The sequence below is a fragment of the Protobothrops mucrosquamatus genome, unplaced genomic scaffold (genome assembly GCF_001527695.2).
Source record: "Protobothrops mucrosquamatus isolate PMUCROS unplaced genomic scaffold, P.Mucros_1.0 scaffold1836, whole genome shotgun sequence".
Lineage (NCBI taxonomy): Eukaryota > Metazoa > Chordata > Lepidosauria > Squamata > Viperidae > Protobothrops > Protobothrops mucrosquamatus.
This window is the reverse complement of record NW_015387968.1, coordinates 51,931-74,505: the sequence shown is the minus strand read 5'-3', so window position 1 is coordinate 74,505 and position 22,575 is coordinate 51,931. Positions and strand designations below refer to the sequence as shown.

The 22,575-nt window shown below is 44.5% G+C and overlaps 1 protein-coding gene and 1 long non-coding RNA gene across 2 annotated transcripts; one reads left to right on the top strand and one right to left on the bottom strand.

The window, feature by feature from the left end:
• Window positions 1-4,774: 4,774 nt before the first annotated feature.
• On the top strand, window positions 4,775-16,658 carry TMEM268 (transmembrane protein 268). The gene is made up of 8 exons (XM_015823329.1): window positions 4,775-4,841; window positions 6,468-6,577; window positions 7,606-7,713; window positions 8,926-9,075; window positions 11,195-11,305; window positions 12,492-12,572; window positions 13,694-13,879; window positions 16,170-16,658. Exons 2-8 carry the CDS (start codon window positions 6,497-6,499, stop codon window positions 16,350-16,352), a joined length of 900 nt encoding a protein of 299 aa, XP_015678815.1. The 5' UTR covers window positions 4,775-4,841; window positions 6,468-6,496; the 3' UTR covers window positions 16,353-16,658.
• Window positions 16,659-18,537: 1,879 nt separating this feature from the next.
• LOC107294123 lies at window positions 18,538-22,140 on the bottom strand. Its single transcript, XR_001549041.1, has 3 exons — window positions 21,964-22,140; window positions 19,622-19,714; window positions 18,538-18,902 (listed from the first exon to the last, which is right to left on the bottom strand). It is a non-coding gene; the product is annotated as an uncharacterized LOC107294123 (long non-coding RNA).
• Between the last annotated feature and the right edge of the window lie 435 nt (window positions 22,141-22,575).

Below are 22,575 nucleotides of genomic sequence, written 5' to 3'. Positions count from 1 at the left end.
CACCCTGTGGAACGAACTCCCCCCAGAGATCCGGATTATTCCGGATCTCCCCTCCTTCCGCCGTGCCCTCAAGACATGGCTTTTTCATCAAGCGGGATTGGCCTAGGGGGGGATTTTATAGGGATTTTAAAGGGATTTTATAATATTAAACTTAATACAGGTCATTTAATATATATTTTAATTTGGCTTTTAGAGATATCTATTGTATTGTACTGTTTTTATTTACCTGTAAGCCGCCCTGAGTCCCTCGGGAGAAGGGCGGGGTATAAATGGGATTAAATAAATAAATAAATATCTCATTTAATTACCTGCCCTCTATATTTATCTAATCTGTCTATCTCATCTAATCTCTCATTTGCATCAATCAATCAGCCATGCATATGTCCACCACTCTAACCATCCGTCCATCTGTCTGTCCATATCTATCTATCAGCCATCCATATGTCCACTACTGTAACCGTCTGTCCGTCCGTCCGTCCATCCATCCATCCATCCATCAACCATCCATATGTCCACCACTGTATCCATCCACCACTCTGTAACTGTCCGTCTGTCTGTCTGTCTGTCTGTCTGTCTGTCTGTCTATCTATCTATCTATCTATCTATCTATCTATCTATCTATCTATCTATCTTTTTATCATTTAATTACCTGTCCTCTATATATCTATTTATCTAATCTGTCTATCTCATCTAATCTCTCTCATTTGCATCTATCTATCTATCTATCTATCTATCTATCTATCTATCTATCTATCTATCTATCTATCTATCTATCTATCTATCTATCATCTATCTATCATCTATCTATCATCTATCTCGAATGAAGGTGAATCTACGTGTCCCAGGACAATGTTGCAGGATCCAATCTGGGTCAGTCACTGAGTTCAGAGGTTTCATCTTCCAAGCTTTTGGACTCTTGCTGGATCCCATTGTCAGGGAACTTCTCTCTAGCAGAATGTGCGCTTCGGGGCTATTCTGTGTGTGATATTTATGTGGGTGGCTTTTTAGTTGTTGATTGCAGTGGTGTTGGCGCTGAGTCCTGCCAAGCCCTGTGCTTCCTAAGTATGCGATAAGCTGGCGTTAAATCAGCACTCCTGCTGACAGATTCTCCCTTTGCCAGAACACAGAGGCTCACTCCTGCTGGCGGGGATGGTGGTAATGAAGGAAGTTGTGTTTTGAGAGTGAGTGAATGCGCACAAGATAATAAGCAGCTGCTACTTGGACTTCTGAAAGTGAGTCACGAATTTGAAGTTTTGCAACATTCTGCCTGTCACGGTTCATTTATGAATGAATTCAAAGATTAAGCAAGACCTCATAAGCCTTCCAGTGAAAACCAGCTCAAGAATGTGTTTTTGTTTTTTTTCTGGAACAGAACAAGTGAAAACGGTATAAATGCTCCACGCTTCATACTCTTTGTACTTCTTGATATTAATGGTGGTGCTTTTAAGAAATATATTTAGCTGAACTTCGCTCTTTGCAAAACTAACTAGCTGCATAAAAACATCCTTGGCCAACAGCTTACGAAATCTGGCAGTCTTGTGGTTCAACACAGTGTTTTAAGGAAGACAGGAATAGGATGCTTTTCAAAAAAAATAAAATAAAGAAAGATAACAAGGTGCTTCCTAAATCTTACCCTTTGGACTGAGCTGCCAAATGGAGAAAATACTTTCATGGATTTTAAACTGGGTTCGCTTGCCCCAACAACGGAGTGGAGAGCAAGATCTGGATTAATATTAACAGCTACATTTCAGAACCTGTGGAGTTGATTACATTTTTTTTTCAAATAAATGTTTCTGCCCCTTCGTCACTTCCTCTTACATTTTAATCACAAGGAAATGCACCTTTTTCTTTCCAACTGAGCAACATGTGAAGGAAACGTAACAAGAATAGCATCGTACGAAAAACAAGGAACGCAATTATACTTATTAAGCTGTATTCACTCGCGGGTATATAAAAATTGCACTCTCCTGTTTTTTTTCTGCGTGATGCTGTTTCAATGTACTGTTCCCCATGAATTCAAGATGTCTGGGGGGAAATGGGAGGGAAAAAAAGCCACCTTCTTAGACACAGCCTCCATCAAACCTCCTAATCATCAAATTGTCCAGAATCCTACCCGTTTCTACAGTGTTTGTGGATATTGAGTGGACTTCAAGGAAACGATCGGTGCTTATGCCGCTGCTCCTTTCAAACTTTCTTGGCAATTGCCCCTAATTTTAATCTTATTATTTTTTTCTTGCCACGGGCCAGTTTGTGGCGGTCATTTTAGTACGAAAAGCACATTGTCCTAATGGACTAGGGGTATTAGCCAGTGGTTCTCAACCTTTTTAATGCCGCGACCCCAACCGGTCGTAAGTCGAGGACTAAACCGGTCATAAGTCGAGGACTACCCAACCGGTCGTAAGTCGAGGACTTTCCCTGCCCGGGAGCGCCGCGCATGCGTGGTTCCGCCCCCTGCGCTGGCCGAGGCGTAGCTGGCAAGCGGCAGAGACGGAGCAGGCTGACCACCAGCTGGCCCAGCCCAAGGGAGGTAAGGCACCCGCCGGAAAAGGGGAAAAAATGGGCAAAAAAAATGGCGGACAGCCTTGCTTGGCGACCCCCGTGAAATGGTCGATCGACCCCAAATGGGGTCCTGACCCACAGGTTGAGAACCACTGGTTCTTAGCTGTGTTCACCACACGATAATCCAATGTTTTATGGGCTACCCTTGGTGGAGGAGAGAAAGTAAGTGGGAGCTGGACGCCAGGCTGATTTCATTTCATTTAAATATAGCTTCAAATGAAGTACAAGTTAAGACGTCTCTCCTCTCCGCTACATTAAACACTGCAATAACGGAGGACTATAAAGGACTGAAGGACTTCTCAGGAGAAAGGTTTGATGATGATCATCTGGTTGGACATGGAATGTGCTCCGCATGGATTATTGATTACGCCTTGCTGCGATGTTTACAAGCAGTTTTGGAGGAGACGAAGGGCAGAGCAGCTAGGCTGAACGTCCTCGCCGCCAGCCTGTAGCCAGATGTGTCGGGAGTCTTGCCTTCCAGCTGTGAGAGTCTAAACTTATTTGCGGCCTGTTTTCAATACTCTGTTGCAGGAAATGCAGGGGGGGGGGAAGCATACCAAGCAGGCACATGACTGCATTCTTTTGCAATTGCCAGAACAGCAAAAAAAAAAAAAAAAGACAAAAAGAGGCAGAACGAGAAGGAAAAACATTCAATCTGCAGTTCAGAAGTGCTTTTAACGAATGATGTTGAAGCTCGCATGTTCACTTCCCCCTAATATATCCTCCCTCTGTGCGAGAAGGAGAGACTGCATTTTTTTAGGGAAAGAAGTCATGCTAAGCTACAGCTTTTTGTGCTGCTAAAAAAGGCAGTGGAGATTTACAAAGGAGCCCCTTGAGATCCACAACTAGGCTTGTAAGTCCTTTTTCTTCTTCATACCCCACTCTTTTTAAGTTATTAATTTTGTTCAGTTTCACAGATGTCTGCTTTTCTATGATGGATTTCGGGATTCAGTTCCTCTGCGTGCTTTACAAGCCTTCTTTTTGACTTTGTGAAGTAAAATTTAAAAAAAACACACACACACACAACCAGGAGCGTGACTAGGTGTATGGGTTGTTCCACAAGCACAGACCCTGGGAATTTGTAAAATCGGTTGAATAACAATGATTTGAGCCTTGTTTTGACAGCCTGATATGAATGCATATTATGGGGAAAGGATGGCCCAATCCTTCTCCTTCTTCCTGTGCAATCTGACTGAGTAATCTTAAAATCTGAGTCATGTGAAGCAAACAACTTCCTCCGTTCCTGATTGTAAGTGATTCCAGAGTTTTGCAACAGCTGAATTCTAAGGAGGGGTTGAAGCAAAACAATATGACCAATGCAGTTAACTCCCATTTGATGGATGCTGCTTCCATTTTTTTTTCCTTAAAAGAAATCCCCTTATTATTCTGGGAATCCATATTTTGTCCACATTCGTTGGACATGTCAACCTGGAGCCTTGGTGACCACTGGAAAGAGGTCTTTTACCTTGATCATTCCCGGTGACACTACCTGCAGGGGTGGAACCGTGGACGAGAGCAATCTCTATTCTGTCTTTGTGGAGTTTGGGGACGTGCTCGTGGATTTTTCCTGAGACGCAAAAGCAGCCGCGGCCAATCCAGGAAAGCCAATCCTTTCTAGGTTCTTCATCTTTTCATTCTAACAACTAAGCCTTTTGTGCATGTATGTTTCAATAGAAAAAGCGAATACAAGTTGGCAGAGCTGGGGAGAACTGCTAGAACCCAACTTCTCAAAGCAGAAGACAAAAAACAACAACCCCCAAACAAACCCACAGTTCTATGGGGAAAGAAATTTGAAATTTTCCAGAGCTGGTTTGTAGGACCTGTTTTGTGCAGCTCGGAGGTGTGTAGCCCCACCCAGCTGATGGGTGAGAAGGTAGCTATTGCTTCAGAGAATGGCTCAATAGTGTCAGGAGTGAAAGAAAGAACTGGAGCACGCCAGAAGAAGTCAGGGATGAAGCTTGCTGGACTTCGGAGGGTCATCTGCTGACCTTTTGATCTTTACCTGCAATAGTCTTATCTTCTCTTGGACCCTACGTGGAGGAAATGAGCTGATGAAGTGTTTTTTTTTCCTTGCCCAGAAAACGGAGAGGAGAAAAGACCAGACATTGATAGCTGAAGTTCTTGTTGGGTGATTTGCACAGTGGAACACCGATTCAACATGGTTTGTGGTGGAAACCAAACCAAAGACGGTGAAGAAGAAGGAGGAGGAGGAGAAGGAGGACCATTTAGCATCACTTATTGTTGGAGTAAAGGAAAGGAGCACGCTGATTTCAGGAGAAATGGTAAAATCAGTGATTTGACAACATTGGTCAGCAGTAGCAGAAAACGTGGTGGTAGCCCAAATAATTTTGACTTGTTTGGGGCTTTTCTTTGACTTATTTAATTTAATCTTCTCTATGAATGGATAGCAGCTTTTATGTACAGAAACTTGTAATGCCTTTGATGAAAATCATCCTTTTGTGTGCTTTGGTTGTACTCCTCTTAAACGTATATTAGCAAATGCATCTTTGATCTGCTCATCCTTTTCCCCAATGCAGTTGGAAATATTCTTCACAAACATTTCCTGGAGATTTACGGATGTGCGCAATGCACACTTTCTTCTGTGCACCGTTAGTGATATTTCCCAAAATGCATAACTTAATGAACCACGCGAAGCTGAATGCGTGGCTGTTCTGTCTTCCAAATTTTATCCATTAAGTCTTTTTTTTTTTTCCAAATGTGTCGTGCTGAAAATGCATCTGGAAATCTTAATGTTAATGGAAATTGACGGTCACATGAGACATAGAAATAGGTAATTTAGAATGCCAGTGCTGTGAAGACGTTTCAAATTAAGCTTCTATTTGGCACACGGGAAACAGTTGCGTTGGCCGGGTTGCCCATCGCGCTAAGCCCCAGCTTACTCGATAAGCCAGAATTATCTTGATCAACCTATTGCGCCAAGCGCAAATGTGACGTGCTTGGGTTTGGGCCTTAGGGTGTTGTGTGAACCCAGGTGTCACGCTTTGCAAACCATCTCCCGAAGGTGCTTTTTTCAAGAGGTAACTGGATTTTCTTTGTTTTTCCTTGAAGATGTTTTGCTTCTTATCCAAGAAGCTTCTTCAGTTCTGACTGAATCCTTCCATTCCCCACCATTCAGTCAGAACTGTAGAAGCTTCTTGGATGAGAAGCGAAACATCTTCAAGGAAAAAACAAGGAAGTCCAGTTGCCTCTTGAAAAAGCACCTTTGGGTCAACCGTAGATGACTCAGACTGATTGAGTGGATTTTCTGTCACCACTGATGGATTTGGGACGTTCTGGTGGGACAAGAAACAATGGGTCTTTATTCAAGAACTTGTGGCATAACATCCATATCCCCTGATCTCCTCAGATTTTTTGAGAAAGGAGCATAGCATGATTTTGAAGACTCTTTAGGAGTGTCAATGGAGATTCTCAGTCATCCAGGTCATGGTTGTCTCAAAGGTGCTTTTTCATAAGGCAACTGGACTGTTTTTTCCTTGAGGAAGAAGGAGGAGGAGGAGGAGTTGGAGGAGGAGGAAGAGGAGGAGGAGGAGGAGGAGAAAGAAGAGGAGGAGGAGGAGAAGAAGAAGGAAGAAGAAGAAGAAGAAGAAGAAGAAGAAGAAGAAGAAGAAGAAGAAGAAGAAGAAGAAGAAGATGATGATGATGATGATGATGATGATGATGATGATGATGATTCACTTATCAGTTCAGAACTGAAGAAGCGAAATGTTTTCAAGAAAAAAGTCCAGTTGCCTTTTGGAAAAAAAACAACAACACCATGACCTGGAAGACTGAGAATCTCCACAGATATTTGTAAACCGTGATTCACATACTGTGAATTGTGCAATTGACTGACTGTGGTTTAACATGCCAACGCTGAACAATTAATTTTCCCAACTGTTGCACTGCAGACTTTCTAAATGGACAGGTGCTTGTGGTGATGACAGCTCACAAGTCCCGTGGTTCTGCCCCTTTCGTCATGAATTCTTGGGAAGACCAGCTGAAAACTTTGGGAATAGAGGTGAGGCTTCCGGTCTTGTTGAAACCTGCGATTCAAAAATCAGTGCTTTTAATAGATTCCCATTAGACGCAACACCACATTTTTATCCCCTGCGTGCATGTACATACATGTGTTTTTGTGCAATATGAGAAAATATGTATCTAAATAGCACACCTAGGTATAAAGGTAAAATCTACTTCAAGTTAAGCTGGAACTGCTAAGGATCCCACACAGTTTCTACAATGAAAATGTAGATTTTTTTGAGTCTTTTCCCAGCCCAAGTGACTATCCTATAATTTGCTGTTCAAGTACTAACCAGTTTTAAGCCTGTTTAGCTTTTTTTCGATCAGGCAAATTTGGTTAGATGCTGCCACCTAGCTCGGCTCATTTTTTTTTTAATAGACTATAATTCTATAGAATTCTCTCACGGAATTAAATCTAGTTTAAATTGGAGCCATCGGATTAGGTCAAAGAAAAGGATCTTGATGGTCACCTCTCTGAATGTAAGTGAGGCATGAGGAATTAGGACCACCCTTGAAATTCCAGTTAAGCTGATTTATTGCTCATGCCTGTAGACAAGAATATACTCAACTAACAGTCAGCATTAAATTGGCACAAGATAAGAGTCAACAGAGTTCAAGAAGAGTTGGACTTAGACCATTTATGACAACGTAACGATTCCAGGCTGATTCCTCTCTTGACTCCTACCCCAGGTTCTGCCTCTTCTTCTCCTACAGCAGGGGTGGGGATCTATGGTCCTTTTATGACTTGTGGACTTCAACTCCCAGAATTCCTCAGCCAGCCAGCTAGCCATTCTGGGAGTTGAAGTTGAAATCCACAAGTCATAAAGGGGTCGTAGTTCCTCACCCCTGTCTTACCGTGACAGATTGATATGTTTAAATGACTCCAGGGAAGGTAGGAAAGGAAGCACACCTGAGACTTTTTGTTCTGTTATTAATCAGCTCTTATTCCAAGTACATTTCCTCTTGTAGTCCAAATCTGCTTCTCTGGTTCCAGACACGTGCCTGATGTTATGGTTATTCAAACAGGTGACAGAAGACCAGTGGGAAACTTTGATTCAACGAGCTGTGCTGGAGCCAAAAATGAGAACGTATCTATCGTATAACTCCAGAGGGTTGAGGATGGCCATTGCTGCTGTAAGAACCCCATAGGTCATGTGGGCTAAATCTATTGAATCTCTCTGTCTCTGTCTCTGTCTCTCTCTGTCTCTGTCTCTGTCTCTGTCTCTGTCTCTCTCTCTCTCTCTCTCTCTCTCTCTCTCTCTCTCTCTCTCTCTCTCTCTCTCTCTCTCTCTCTCTCTCTCTCTCTCTCTCTCTCTCTCTCTCTCTCTCTCTCTCTCTCTCTCTCTCTCTCTCTCTCTCTCTCTCTCTCATTATCTATCTCTCTCTATCTATCTCTAATTATCTATTTCCATCAGTACGCTGATGACACGCAGCTGTACATTTCCACCCCAGGCCACCCCAACGATGCCCTTGACGTGATGACCCGTTGCCTGGAGGCCGTACGGGTCTGGATGGGGAGGAACAGACTCAGGCTCAACCCTTCCAAGACCGAGTGGCTGTGGTTGCCGGCGCCTCGGCATAGTCAGCTGACTCCATCGCTGACNTTTATTTAGGGTGATTTTAAAAATAATTTTAAATAGAGACACAGCTTCTAATATTCGGTTTTTTAATCTGGTTTTACAGGGGTTTGTATTTTTTATGCTTTGTATTTGTACTGTTTTTAATACGCTGTGCACCGCCCTGAGTCCTGCGGGAGAAGGGCGGTATATAAATTAAATTAATAATAATAATAATAATAATATCTATTCTCTATTCTCTAATTATCTAGCTAACTAGCTAGCTTATCTATCTATCTATCTATCTATCTATCTATCTATCTATCTATCTATCTATCTATCTATCTATCTATCTATCTATCTATCTATCTAATCTCTATTTATTTATCTATTATCTATCTGTCTATCTATTATCTATCTATCTATCTATCTATCTATCTATCTATCTATCTATCTATCTATCTATCTATCTATCTATCTTTATGGAACTTGTGTGCCATTCACCTCGCCAAAAGTGACTTTAGGTGGCTTACAGACATTGAGTAAAATGCAGTATAAAAGGTTCTTTTAACCTTTTTAAGAATAAATATTGCTCTTAATCGCTCTTAATGTCCGCAGTAGCCATGTTGGGCTCCATTTCTGAGCGTGAAGATGGGCAGTACCTTAATTTGATCAATTAATAAGCAAATAACTATTATTGTCATTGGCTGCTCAGTCAGCCAAAATATTTAGACCTGATTTGGCATTTTTTTATCCCCTCTGCTGCTGACTTAACTCTCTCCCCTTTCAGGTTGTCTACGTGACTCTCTGGATCAACCTTTATTCTGTCCTGCAAATTTTTTCAGTCGGACAGTCTTGGAAAGTCATTGTTTTGGTTACTCTCGTCGCCTTGGTGATCGCTGTGGTCATCCAAGTCATAATACGTCACTATCAAGGAAAGGTAAGACAGGACTGGATTGTAACCAGTCACCATTTCCGCGATGGATTAATATTTCTTGTGAATGTGGGTTTTTTTGTTCCTTCTCTTTCTTCTTTAACTATCCTCTGTGGCTATTTTTGCTATTCTGGACGGCTCCCCTCTGTTGGAGGGATTAGACGAGCAACAGCTGAAAAGGATCAACTTTTATCCACTGACTAAGAGGTTTGGCAGGGGTCCCGTGTGTGAAATGCCTGAGGAGAGACTTCCTTTTATCTTGGAAGATGATATGAGCATTTTGTTCTGATTACCCATTGATCATGCATCAGTCATGCATGAATCATGTTTTGCTTTGGGCTTTTAATTTCTTCTGCCTATCTTGTGACTGTAATTCTCTTTAGCTCCTCGGCTGGAACAACTCGTAAAGGCATGGAAAAATAATTTGCCTGGGGTTGAAATCGCTATTTCTTGGACTATGGGGTCCTTGGCCTTGGTGGTTTCCTTGCAGACGTTTCTTTGTAGAGCTAGGTAACTTCATCAGTGTTCAGTGGACTGTAGCAACGATGATGTTCCCCCATTGGGTAATAAAATGTCTTCAAGAAAAGAACCAAGCTCAGAGAGCCTAAGGAGCCTACATTAATCCTCCTCCTCCTCCTCCTCCTCCTCCTTGTCCTCCTCCTCCTCCTCCTCCTCCTCCCCTTCTAGCACTGATGATGCTACCTAGTTGGGTCATGAAATGTGGGCAAGAAAACAACCCAGCTCAGAGAGCACCAAGGACCCCACAGTAGCTTTCCTCCTCCTCCTCCTCCTCCTCCTCCTCCCTGAAAACCCCATTCTCTTCCAGCAGTGATGACGATACCTAGTTGGGTCATGAAACGTCTGCAAGATATCAATCAAGCTCAAAGGACCCCAAGGACCCCAAGCAGCCCTCCTCCTCCTCCTCCTCCTCCCTGAAAACCCCATTCTCTTCCAGCACTGATGACGTTACCTAGTTGGATCATGAAACATCTGCAAGAAATCAACCAAGCTCAGAGATTGCTTTTGTTCTTTTGTTAGGGTGTTTGTTTCTTGCTTGCTTGTTTACGGCTCCCACAAATGCGGGTCAAAAGCGGGGACATTTATCCAAACGGCTAAGACAGGATTGGCCCGTCTGGAGAGGTCACAAAACGCATTTGACTTCCGAATCCTGGTTTTTATGGGAGCCCGGATCCTCCTCCCCAAATTTCAGCAGGCTTTCTTCCTTGCCTACAAATGTACTCTTGGTTCAGCCGGGCTGTCATTGAAACCGATTTCAAATTAAAGGTAATTAAAACCTGAGGTCGTTGGACGGCTCCCCCCGTGCTTTTGACAGTTTTCCCTTCTGCCTAATGAAACATTAAATAGCAACTTTTGCAGGAGCCTGTGGAGCTGACTCAATAATTGCACTGTCACCCCTCCCAAATCCATTATTTATTTTCTCTCTTGGCTAAGAGGTTGGCTTGTCAGGGGTGTAGACTTCAGATGAGACCAGATCTTTACGATGGCCAAAGACCAGCATAAATTTGGGAGACTTTGACCAGTTTGATCAAGGTTGAAATATCGGTTGCCTCTCAGCTCACAAGAGTTAATTTAGGGACCCTTCAAAGTTACAGCAATACTGGAAAAAAAGCGACTTAACGACCATTTTTCACACACTTACGACCATTGCAGAATTCCCCTGATCACGTGATCAAAACCCCGGGCAACTGACTCCTAGTTATGACGGTTGCAGTGTCCCGGGATCGTGTGATCCCCTTTCTGCAACCTTCGGACAAGCAAAAAGTCCAGGGGGGAGGCAGGATCATTTCACAACTTAACGGCCGTGGTTCGCGTAACAACAGTGGTAAAATGGGGCAAAATTCACTTAGCAACATAAATTTTGGGGCTCAGTTCTGGACGTAATTCAAGGACTACCTGGGTATATGATTTCCAAAGTCGCAATTTGGAAATGAAGGGTTTTGTTTTGAGGTAGAAACTGAATGGCCATCCGGTCAGCAGGTTGCAGCCCTGTTCATTCCCCAAGATGGATGTCCTTCAAGCGCCTTCCATCTCTTAAAATCCTGATTTTTTTTGTAGCCACAGTTCAATTCTTCTTGTCTTCTTTTTTTTCCTTCCCTTTCGCCAGATGAATGTGAATACAGATATGAGGCTAATGGCTGCCAACGAAGCCTTCATGAAATTTGATTTCCTGGTAGGGATGACAAATATTTCGGACAAGAATTGTGCTGTCCCACAGGTATGTTTTTCTGAAGGGGAGAGAATAGAATAGAATAGAATAGAATAGAATAGAATATGGAATAGAATATGGAATAGAAATAGAATGGAATGGAAGAGAAGAGAAGATGGAATGGAACAGAATATAGAATAGAATAGAATAGAATAGGAATAGACTAGAACAGTGGTTCTCAACCTTTTTAATGCCGCGACCCCAATTGGTCGTAAGTCGAGGACTAAACCGGTCATAAGTCGAGTACTAAACTGGTCGTAAGTTGAGGACTACCCAACCGGTCGTAAGTCGAGGACTTTCCCTGCCCGGGAGTGCCGCGCATGTGTGGTTCCGCCCCCTGCGCCGGCCGAGGCATAGCTGGCAAGCGGCAGAGACGGAGCAGGCCGACCACCAGCTGGCCCAGCCCAAGGGAAGTAAGGCACCCGCCGGAAAAGGGGGAAAAAATGGCGGACAAAAAAAATGGCGGACAGCCTTGCTTGGCGACCCCTGTGAAATGGTCGATCGACCCCAAATGGGGTCCCGGCCCACAGGTTGAGAACCACTGGACTAGAATATGGAATAGAAATAGACTGGACTGGACTGGACTGGACTGGACTGGACTGGACGGGAAGAGAAGAGAAGAGAAGAGAAGAGAAGAGAAGAGAAGAGAAGAGAAGATGGAATGGAACAGAATATAGAATAGAATAGAATAGAATAGAATAGAATAGAATAGAATAGAATAGAATAGAATAGAATAATTATTGTCACTTTAAATGTACACTAATCAGCATACATTAAAATGAGATTAACAGAATAACAGAATAGCAGAGCTGGAAGGGACCTTGGAGGTCTTCTAGTCCAATCCCCCTACTCAAGCAGGAAACTATACCATTTCAGGCAAATGACTGCCCAGTCTCTTCCTGAAAACGCCCAGCGTTGAAGCACCCACAACATCTGGAGACAAGTCATTTCTCTACATCTGTCCCATGAAACATTATAATTTCGCCACAAGCTTTCCAGCTTCTGAAGATAAGACATCAGGCTTTGGAGGGTTGTGTGCAGATGTAAAGTTCTGGCTCCCTGTGTGACTTCTGTACACAAAGGGTGTAGCATTTCATCTGATAAATGCAAGTAAATGTAGAAAGGTTCCAATCATGGCAGAGGTAGCAAATTTTCTTGTTTCTTCTTTACCTCCCTCCTTTCTCCTCTCCTTCAGTTGTGGTTTGTTCATTTCGACGTTGGACCCTGCCTTCAGTCTTTGACGGACTCTCTGCTCACGCTGAAAAGAAGTCAGGAGGTAAGTTATTCAACTGCTCCTTCCCTTCAAGTCCCTAAAGTGCAGAGTCGAAAAAAAGAGGACCCTTGAAAGGCATCACTGCCCAGTTAATTGTGTTGTGCACTACTCATGGCCACTGATTTGTAAGCTGGGTGCTATATAAATCGGTCAGATAAATCAATAACAGTGGGATGCCTGGCTGAAGAGCCGTGGCGGCGCAGTGGTTAGAATGCAGTATTGCAGGCTGACTCTGCCCACTGTCAGGAGTTCGATCCTGACCGGCTCAAGGTTAACCCTGCCTTCCATCCTTCCGAGGTCGGTAAAAGGAGGACTCAGATTGTTGGGGGGCAATATGCTGACTCTGTAAACCGCTTAGAGAGGGCTGTGAAGCGGTATATAAGCCCAAGTGCTATTGCTATTGGTGTAACTGATCGGATGTTGCGTTAGGAGCTGTGGTGGCGCAGTGGTTAGAATGCAGTATTGCAGGTTGCCCACTGCCAGGAGTTCGATCCTGAGCGGCTCAAGATTGACTCGGCCTCCCATCCTTCCGAGGTTGGTAAAAGGAAGGAGAATGTAAATATATATATAGAATATATAAGTCTAAGTGCTCTTGCCACGGATGAAAAGCCTAACATTCTCCTTCCTATAATATGTATCCTGAAACTTCAAGAAAGTTCAAAACATGAAAAGAAGAACATTTGAAGTCCTCTTCTCATGCTTCAGTCCCAACACCACACTGCCTCTGATCCCGAAGTCTCCATATCTTTGTCACACCTTTGAGACTGACTAGGTAGACTAAACGTGGTGTAGTGGTCAAAGGCACACAGCTAGAAAATGTTCAGTTCTAATCCAGTCCTAGTCACAAAATCTTCTAGGTGACCTTGGGCAAGTGCCTTCTTCTCAATCCTAAGAAGAAGTTCATAGCAAAACACTTCTGACAAACTTGCTAAGAAAAGTGCAAGGATTCGTCCCAGGCTGTCACCAGGAATCAACCCTGACTCAAAGCTACACCCACACCCACCCACCCACACACCCAAGAGAAAGAAAATCTGGAAAGAGACACTCAAGGGTTCTGCTGAGCCAAGGCTTTGGACTTGCTACCTCTCATATTGTCTTCTCTGGGTCACTGTCATTTTTACCAGTCTGCTCTGAAGCGCAACCTGGAGCACGTCAGCATCATGGTGGAGACAACTCTCTCGCCAAGTTGGGAAGACCAACCCAACGACTCTTTGGAAGACACTTCGCTGTTGCCAGAGACAAAGGAGGGCAATCAGAACTCGGTGGCGCACCGAGAATTCCTCCATCTTGTCTCAGACAGAGCTCCGGAGGTAAGGATGTCTTTCGTTTTTTCTCTCTCTCTTCCCTTCGTCTTTTGCTTGGAAGACCAGCAAAATGGTTGGACAAGAAGCAGCCTTCCACACTAGAATAAAACTTCCTTCTCACCCCTAGAGGAGATCTGTGTCTTCCTCAGTCTTGGATCCTCTACAGGAGGAGGAGGACTGTGGGGTCCTTGGTGCTCTCTGAGCCTGGTTGTTTCCTTGCAGACGTTTCATGACCCAACTAGATAACATCATCGGTGCTAGAAGGGAGTGGGTTTTGCAGGGAGAAGGAGGAGAAGGAGGACTGTGAGGTCCTTGGTGGCCTCTGAGCTGAGTTGTTTTCTTGCAGACGTTTCATTAACAAAGTAGGCAACATCATCAGTGCTAGGTTAGAAAAAGAAGTCTCTGAACCAAGTGCCATCAGCCATGGTTTGAACAAGATGGCTATTACTTCATCTCCCAGATCTCTAAGCTTCTTGCAATCTCCTCACAAGAAGTGATTGTCTGGAGCCGTTGTGGGCAATCCCAAGTCCTTTCCTTGTTTGGAGAGGAATTACAAAGAGCCAATATACTCTCCAGCTCTTCATTCTTCCCAGCTCTTCATCCTACTTTTAGTAGACCTGTCTTCAGTTCACCATTTCTTCCCTGGAAGTCCTAGTGCTAGCGATGATGTTACCTAGTTTGGGTAGTACTGATGATGTTCACTTGTTGGGGTCATGAAACATCTGCAAGAAAACCACCCAGCTCAGAGAGCACCAAGGAACCCACAATCGTCGTCGTCGTCGTCGTCGTCGTCTTCCTCCTCCTCCTCCTCCTCCTCCTCCATTCTGCTACTTAGATGGGTCATGAAACATCTACAAGAAAACCACCCAGCTCAGAGAGCACCAAAGACCCCTCATTTCAACCCTGAGCTACAAAGATTCTCCTTTATTGGTTCTTCCTCATGACCCCGGGACACGGCAACGGTCATGAATAGGAAACAGTTGCCAAGCGTCTGAACTTTGATGTGCTGCGGTTGTAAGTGTGAAAGTGTCCTACGTCACTTCTTTTCAATGCCACTGTAATGTTGTAACGGTCCCTAACCGAACCGTTGTAAGTTGAGGACGAACCTGTATTTATTGCGATGGCGTGCCTGGAGGAAATACTTTATTTCCGTTATAGCGTTAACCTGCAATGCTCAAACTCAAACTGATGCATTGAGAGTCACCGTGGAAGGGGTAGCTTTCAGTGAAAGCATGTTGACCTGTTGCCCAGAATTTTGTGTGAGCAATTGGTTTGAAAAAAACCCCTGAGCTGCATGACTCAGCTGGAATGAAAATGTCTTTTGTTTTATATTACTTCAAACCCTCCCTTATCCCAAAGGGAGCATGACTGATGCACAACACTCAGCCAAAAGATATATATAAAACCTAAGCTATATAAATAATAAAACTAATGCAATAAAAATAAGAAAAAAGCAGTTCCAATATCTCAGGGGCTGCCCCAAAGAAGAGGGAGTCAAGCTATTCTCCAAAGTGCCTGAAGGCAGGACGAGAAGCAACGGATGGAAACTAATCAAGGAGAGAAGCAACCTAGAACTAAGGAGAAACTTCCTGACAGTTAGAACAGTTAACCAGTGGAACAACCTGCCTCCAGAAGCTGTGAATGCTCCAACACTGGAAGTCTTGAAGAAGAGACTGGACAGCCATTTGTCTGAAATGGTGTAGGGTTTCCTGCCTGAGCAGGGGGTTGGACTCGATGACCTCCAAGGTCCCTTCCAACTTTTATTATTATTATTATTGTTGTTGTTGTTAATTTCAAGCAGGCAAGCAGTTAGCTGGAACCAAAAGGACATTGGAATAAATAATGCTTGACCTGACTTACGGAATTTGGTCACCAAGATATAAAAATGATGTTGAGACTCTTGGAAAGAGCGCAGAAAAGAGCAACAAAGAGGATTAGGGGACTGGAGGCGGTTGCAGGAATTGGATATGTCTAGTTTAATGAAGAGAAGGATTAGGGGTGAGGTCAAATTGTTGAACTAATGGCAGTTCTTCAGCTGGAGGCCTTCAACTCTGGAAGTTCTCTGAGCTGTTGGTAGTAGGAGAAAACTTGAGGAGGGCGCGTTGTTTACTTTTTTCTATAATTCCAGGATTATAACTCTATAAAAGGATTTGATGCAAGCACTTAACTTGGATTTGGGGTTGTGCCGAAGAATGGATGTTTCTTTAATTTGTGGGTGTTGGCATGAGCATCCAGGGTTTTTTGCTAGACCGGAGTAGATTTCCTCCATTAATGTTGACTTCTTGCCTCGTTTCAGACAATGGCCCAGCAGCTCTTGACGGTTTTCAGCAGCTATTATGTCAGGCTTTTTGTCAGTGGCCAGCTTCCAGAAGTCCATATGGGGCAGCACACAACTCTCGCCCACAAGCCTTGTCTCTGCCAGTTTGTAAAGACTACAATGCTGGGAAAAGAATGCTGTGGATTCCAACAGAGGTGTTAGCAGCCAAGGGTCTCAATCATCAAAGACTGAAGAATCAGAAGTCTGAGGGAACGAAGGACGCTGTGCCTTCCACACTCCCTCTGTTACGTAGCTGCCACCATCCCTGGCTCATAGTTCTGCACACAAAAGAACTAGGTCTAAAAAAATATTCTTGGGAATGTTGGCACCTTCTTCTAAGGAGAGATTATATTATAGTTGGGTCAGGATCTGTCTCTGACTGATAAGAAGGGTTTCGCCACGTGATATACTGTTTTGCTGGTCTCTGGATTGGACCTTCATGCATTGGTGGCTGCCCAGAGTTGTGAGGATGAGGTGGCAGCCATATCAATGAAAGAAAGAAAAGAAAAGAGAGAGAGAGAGAGAGAGAGAGAGAGAAGAGAGAGAGGGAAAGAAAAAGAAAGAAAGAAAAAGAAAAAATGAGGACAAAACAGAAGGAAAGAGAAGGAAGGAAGAAAGGAGAAAGAAAGAAAGAAAAAGAAAGAAGTACAAAGAAAGAAAGAAGGACAGTAGAAGGAAAGAAGGAAGAAGGAGAGAGAGAAAGAAAGAAAGGATAAAGTAGAATGAAAGAAGGAAGGAAGGAAGGAAAGAAAGACAAGTAGAAGGAAAGAGAAGGAAGGAAGGAAGGAAGGAAGAAAGACAAAGTACTGTAGAAGGAAGGAAGGAGGGAATGAGAAGAAGGAAGGAAGGAAAGAAAAAGAAAGAAGTAGAAGATAAGAGAAGGAAGAAAGGAGGGAATGAGTAGAAGGAAGGAAGGAAAGAAAGAAAGAAAAAGAAAGAAAGAAAGAAAGAAAGAAAGAAAGAAAAAGAAAGAAAGGAGGGGGTGATTCCCCTGCAAATGAAACATCTTTTCTAGCTGGATTCTGGAAACTCAAGCCACAATGTTATGAACTGAACTCCAGAGATGTTTAGATCTTCGGCGCCTGCGCCAAAGCAGAAACCTCTGAGATCAGCTTACCTCGGAGATACGTGGAGCGATTCATAAAACCAATGAATCATATTCTGGGAAAGGGTTATTCCTAAACCACATTCCCACTGGCCCCACTCTAAATGTGCTAAGTCATGCTGTCTCATTGTGTCCCGGAGTCACATGCAAGTTCTGGGGGATTTACCTTGGATAACTCTTCTTTCTATATAAGACAATTTCCCAATTCTCCCCCCCCACCCCCCTTTAACCACTTGTAGTAGAAGGAATGGCAGAGCCAGGGGGAGGGGTAAAACAAAGTACTACTACTAGTCGTCCTCAATTTACAAGCATTCATTTGGTGACCCTTCAAAATTACGACGGCACTGACTGCGGCAGCATCTCCGCGGTCACATGATCAAAATCCTGACACTTGGCAACTGGCTTGTATTTATGACTGTTGTACTGCTCCGGGGTCACGTGACCACCGTGGATAACTTCCGAGCCGGCTTCCGACAAGCAATGTCAGGGAGGGAAACCAGATTCATTTATTGACCATGTGATTCACTTAAGAACTGCAGTGATTGGCTTAATGACGGTGGCAAGAAAAGTCATAAAATGGGACAAAACTCACTTAACAACTCACTTAGCTTTCTAGTCAAGGACAAGAAAGAAAGGAAAGGAAAAAAGAAAGAAAAGAGAAAGGGAGAGGAATGAGAGAAGGAAAGAAGGAAGATATGGAGGAAGGAAGGAAGGAAGGAGACACGAATGAGAGAAGGAAAGGAAGGAAGACAGGAATGAGAAGGAAGAAAGGAAGGGATATGAAGGAAAGAAGGAGACAGGAATGAGGGAAGGAAGGAATGAGAAGGAAGAAAGGAAGGGATATGAAGGAAAGGAGAGGAATGAGGGAAGGAAAGGAAGGGAGGAAGGAAGGAATGGTGGAAGGAAGGTGGAAGGGGAAAGAATAGATGAGAAGGAGGGAGGGAGGAAGGAAGACAGGAATGGTGGAAGGAAGGGGAAAGAGAATAGATAAGAAAAAGGGAGGGAGGAAGGAAGGAAGGAAGGACACATCTGGGCTGCCTAGTGTCTTTACTGCAAGAGACTGACCCAGCTAATCATCTCAGCCCCAAATATGGTCCAGGTTGCAGATGGAATTTCATTTCCGGCAACTTGGGCGTGGTCTGTCCAAGAGGGGCAAACCATTTTATCAATCCTTTGGTGCCCCCCCACACTCCCTCTTTCACGTAGCCGCCACCGTCTCTGGCCAAAGAAAGACAAACCGAGTCAAATCAACTACATTTTATTCAACAAATTATATTTCCTTTTTGATATAATTTCAAACGCTTGGTCATTTCAAAGGTTGACTCTACTGGTCTCCCAGACACGGGATAATCAAACACGTTCACCTCCGCTCCGAGGGGAGTTTATAAACCTGTTTTCATGAGTTGTCTGGATACGGCCAGGTAGATGGATGAAAGAATTTTGCATCTTGCCAAATCGGTAAAGGAGGACCAGCCACCGTTCCAGAGGATCCGTGAACGTGGTCCTTTATCTGCCTCATGTCCCCTTAGGTTGCTCCATGATGGAACTGCCGCATTGGGGGGGTGTCTCCGGCATCCGAGATTTTTGTCATCCGCCTGCAGGGAAACCTGCATGGGTCAAGAAAGGAAAATAACATTTTAGGAAGGATAATAGTCTATTTAGAATACGGAGAGTTGGAAAACCTAGAACTAAGGGAAAATTTCCTGCCAGTGAGAACAATTCACCATTGGAACGCCTTGCTTCCAGAAGTTGTGAGTGCTCCATCACTGGAAGTTTTTAAGAAGAGACTGGACAGCCATTTGCCTGAAATGGTCTAGGTCTTTGTGAGCTGAGGTGTGAGTGGGAGAGGAAGGAGGTAGGGAGGAATGAGATGGGAAAAGAAAGGGAGGGAGGGAGGGAGGAATGGGAAGAGAAAGGGAGGGAGGGAGGAATGAGAAGAGAAAAGGAGGGAGGGAGGGAGGAATGAGATGGGAAGAGAAGGAGGGAGGGAGGAAGGAAGGGAGGAATAAGATGGGAAGAGAAGAGGGAGGGAGGGAGGAATGAGAAGAGAAGGAGGGAGGAAGGAAGGGAGGAATAAGATGGGGAAAAAAGGGAAGGAGGGAGAGGGAGGGATGGGGAGGGAGGGAGGAAAAAATGGGAAGGGAGGAAGAGGGAGGGATGGAAGAAGGAGGGAGGGATGGAGGAATGAGATGAAAAGAGGAAGGGAGGAGGGAGGAATGAAGGAAGGGTTTTTTTTTAATGAAACTGGAGGACCCATTTGACTCAGCACTGATTATATATCCTTTTATTCTCCCCCCCCCAGTAGAGATTGGGCACTTTGCCTTACCTCTTCCTTGAGTTAAAGATTCTGATTTTGCCCTATCATCGTCACAGCAGAAGCAGCAGCACATCCTGATTTTTGCCGCCACATATCTGCAGGCTAGAAGCCAGAGAGAGAGAGAGAGAGAGAGAGAGAGGGAAGTAAGGAGGAACACATAGCAACGCCCACATTCATCTAACCCGAACAAACCCAGATGTCAACATTTTGTCAGGTCTACCACTTCCGGAACATTCAGCCAACAGACCTGCTAGCAGTAGAATGATGAAATCTGTAAACTCTACAGCTAAAATACCGCCGGATGGGTGCTGAGGGAGCAGAGAGCTCACTAACGGATCGTTTCTGCACGTCGAAAGAAATGGAAATATTTTTTGGGGATCACAAACACAAGGCCCTCGACGTACAGAGTCCAACGTTTCTGTGGCTGAGCTTTGCCCCATTTCACAACCTTTCGTGACACCGCTGTTCAATGAAACAGTTGTGAGGAACACGGTTGTCAAGTGAATCTGGCTTGGACTTTGCTTGTTGGGAGGTCCCAAAAGGGGATCATCACGTGACCCCGGGACACTACGACCGTCATAAATCTGAGTCAGTGGCCAAGGGTCTGAATTTTGATGGCATGATCCTGGGGAGGCCTCTACGGTCGTAAGGGTGAAAAACGGTCCTAAGTCATTATTTTTAGTGCTGTTGTTACATCGGACGGCCAGTAAACAAATCGTTGTAAGTTGAGGACATGCTTTGATCTAATCTGGGAATTCTTCTATTTGCCAAACTCGAGAAAAAAGGTAACTCTAGAGAATAATCTTGCGAATCACGAACAGGAAATCTTTGAACCCTAGTAGTATCTTGGACTTGGCTAGAGTGTTTAGAGTTGGCGACAATTAATCTTCAAAGGATTTCCTGGTCATCAGCTGCCTGAGAGAGGGCTGGGTTAAAGATTTAAAACCAGCTTTGAATTTGGATGCTGAGGGAATCCTTGGTGCTCTCTGAGCTTGGTTGTTTTCCTGTAGATGTTTCATTACCAACATACGTAACATTCCCCCCCCCTCCAACCGATGATGTTACCTATTTTGGTAATGAAATGTCTGGGGAAAAAAAAACCCAGCTCAGCTCAGAGAGAGCACCAAGGACCCCTCATTTCAACCCTGAGAAATATTCCTCTCTATAATTTTGTCCCAAAAGTGCTTTTTCAGGAGGCAACGGGACTTCCTTTTTTCTCTTTGAAGAGGTCTCGCTTCTCCTCCGAGAAGCTTCTTCAGCTCTGACTGGATGGTGGGGAATGGAAGGATTTATACTCCTTCCAGACAGCTGGTCATTTGCCTCCTTTTAGTGAGTCGTTGAGGTCACCTGGAGGTTTATCCGTGACACATTAGGACACAGATAAACCTCCAAGTGGCCTTAAGGACTCTCCAAAAGAAGGCAAACGACCAGCTGTCTGCAAGGAGTATAAATCCTTCCGTTCCCCACCATCCAGTCAGAACTGAAGAAGCTTCTTGGAGGAGAAGTGAAACCTCTTCAAAGAAAAACAGGAAAGTCCAGTTGCCTTCTGAAAAAGCACCTTTGGGACAACCATGACGAGGAGGACTGAGAATCTCCACAGACCTCTACAATTCTGGATACTGTTGATATGATAACTCGCTTGGAATCACTGCTCACCATGCCATAATGGAAATGGATTCCTGAGTTCCTAGAACTTCCAACCCAATGATACTACACAGGAGAAGCTCCAGAGCGAGGCCAATTGCTGGTCTAAATACTTCTGTGTATATGTGTGCGAGAGACGTGAGTAGAGATGGGGTGGGGTGGAGGGAAGGCATAATCCTACTGTAGACCTGGACTGGACTGCAGACTGTAGACTGGACTGCAAGGTGATCAAACCGGTCAGTCCTACAGGAGATCAACCCCGACTGCTCTTTAGAAGGCCAGATCCTGAAGTTGAAACTCAAGGACTTTGGCCACCTAATGAGAAGGAAGGACTCACTGGAGAAGAGCCTGATGCTGGGAAAGATGGAGGGCAAGAGAAGAAGGGGACGACGGAGAATGAGGTGGCTGGATGGAGTCACTGAAGCAGCAGGCGTGAGCTTCAATGGACTCCAGAAGATAGTAGAGGACAGGAAGGCCTGGAGGAACGTTGTCCATGGGGTCGCGATGGGTCGGACACGACTTCGCAACTAACAACAACAAGACTTGGAACAGCCCACCAAATCTCACCTCCTGCTCTGCAGAGGAAACTAAGTTAAATCACCCCTATCCAATCCTGGCCAGCAGAAGGATTGAATCCCCACCCTCAGTTTTAGAAGAACCCTACTTGGTGCTGAAACTTGACTTAAGGCAAGCTGATCTTGACTTACCACTGGTGATAACTCAGGCCATAATTCAGGTCTTAGGGTGGTAGAGGGGCTCCTCCCAATCCTTTCTCCTTCGCTGTCTGTCCCCTTCTTCTTTCCTCTCCTCTCCTCTCCACCGCCTTCACGCCAAGGATTGACTTCAGCTAACTTCCTCTTGCAAAGAAAATCTGTGCAACCTTTCCTCTGGGGCGTTGGCCAGAAACCCGGTCACGTGGGTGTCACAGTGGCAACCGGGCAGGGTGTTTTGTGACTCAGGCAGTGGTGGTGTTTGCTTGCGAGGAGAGGGAATGGATAAGGTTTCTCTGAGCCTCACAAGTGGGCTCGGAGATTCAGTGCCGCGAAAGCTGTTAAACACACAGGTGTTTTTTTGCTCTGCATATCTCAGGGGGCTCAATGTTCCTGCCACAATTTTCAATAACAACGCACCAACATTTCAAGACCTGTTTGTTTGCTCGGCAGCTGGAGGTTCCCTTCCTATCCTTCTCAGTTTTGGAGCCAGGTTGAATTCTGGGTGTGTCTATGTCAAGTGTCTGAGTAACGAAACACTTAAAAGGACTGGGAGGAAGAAGGTGGGAGGCAGAAGGTTTTAGGGGTTGAATCTCCTGTTTGGGTCCA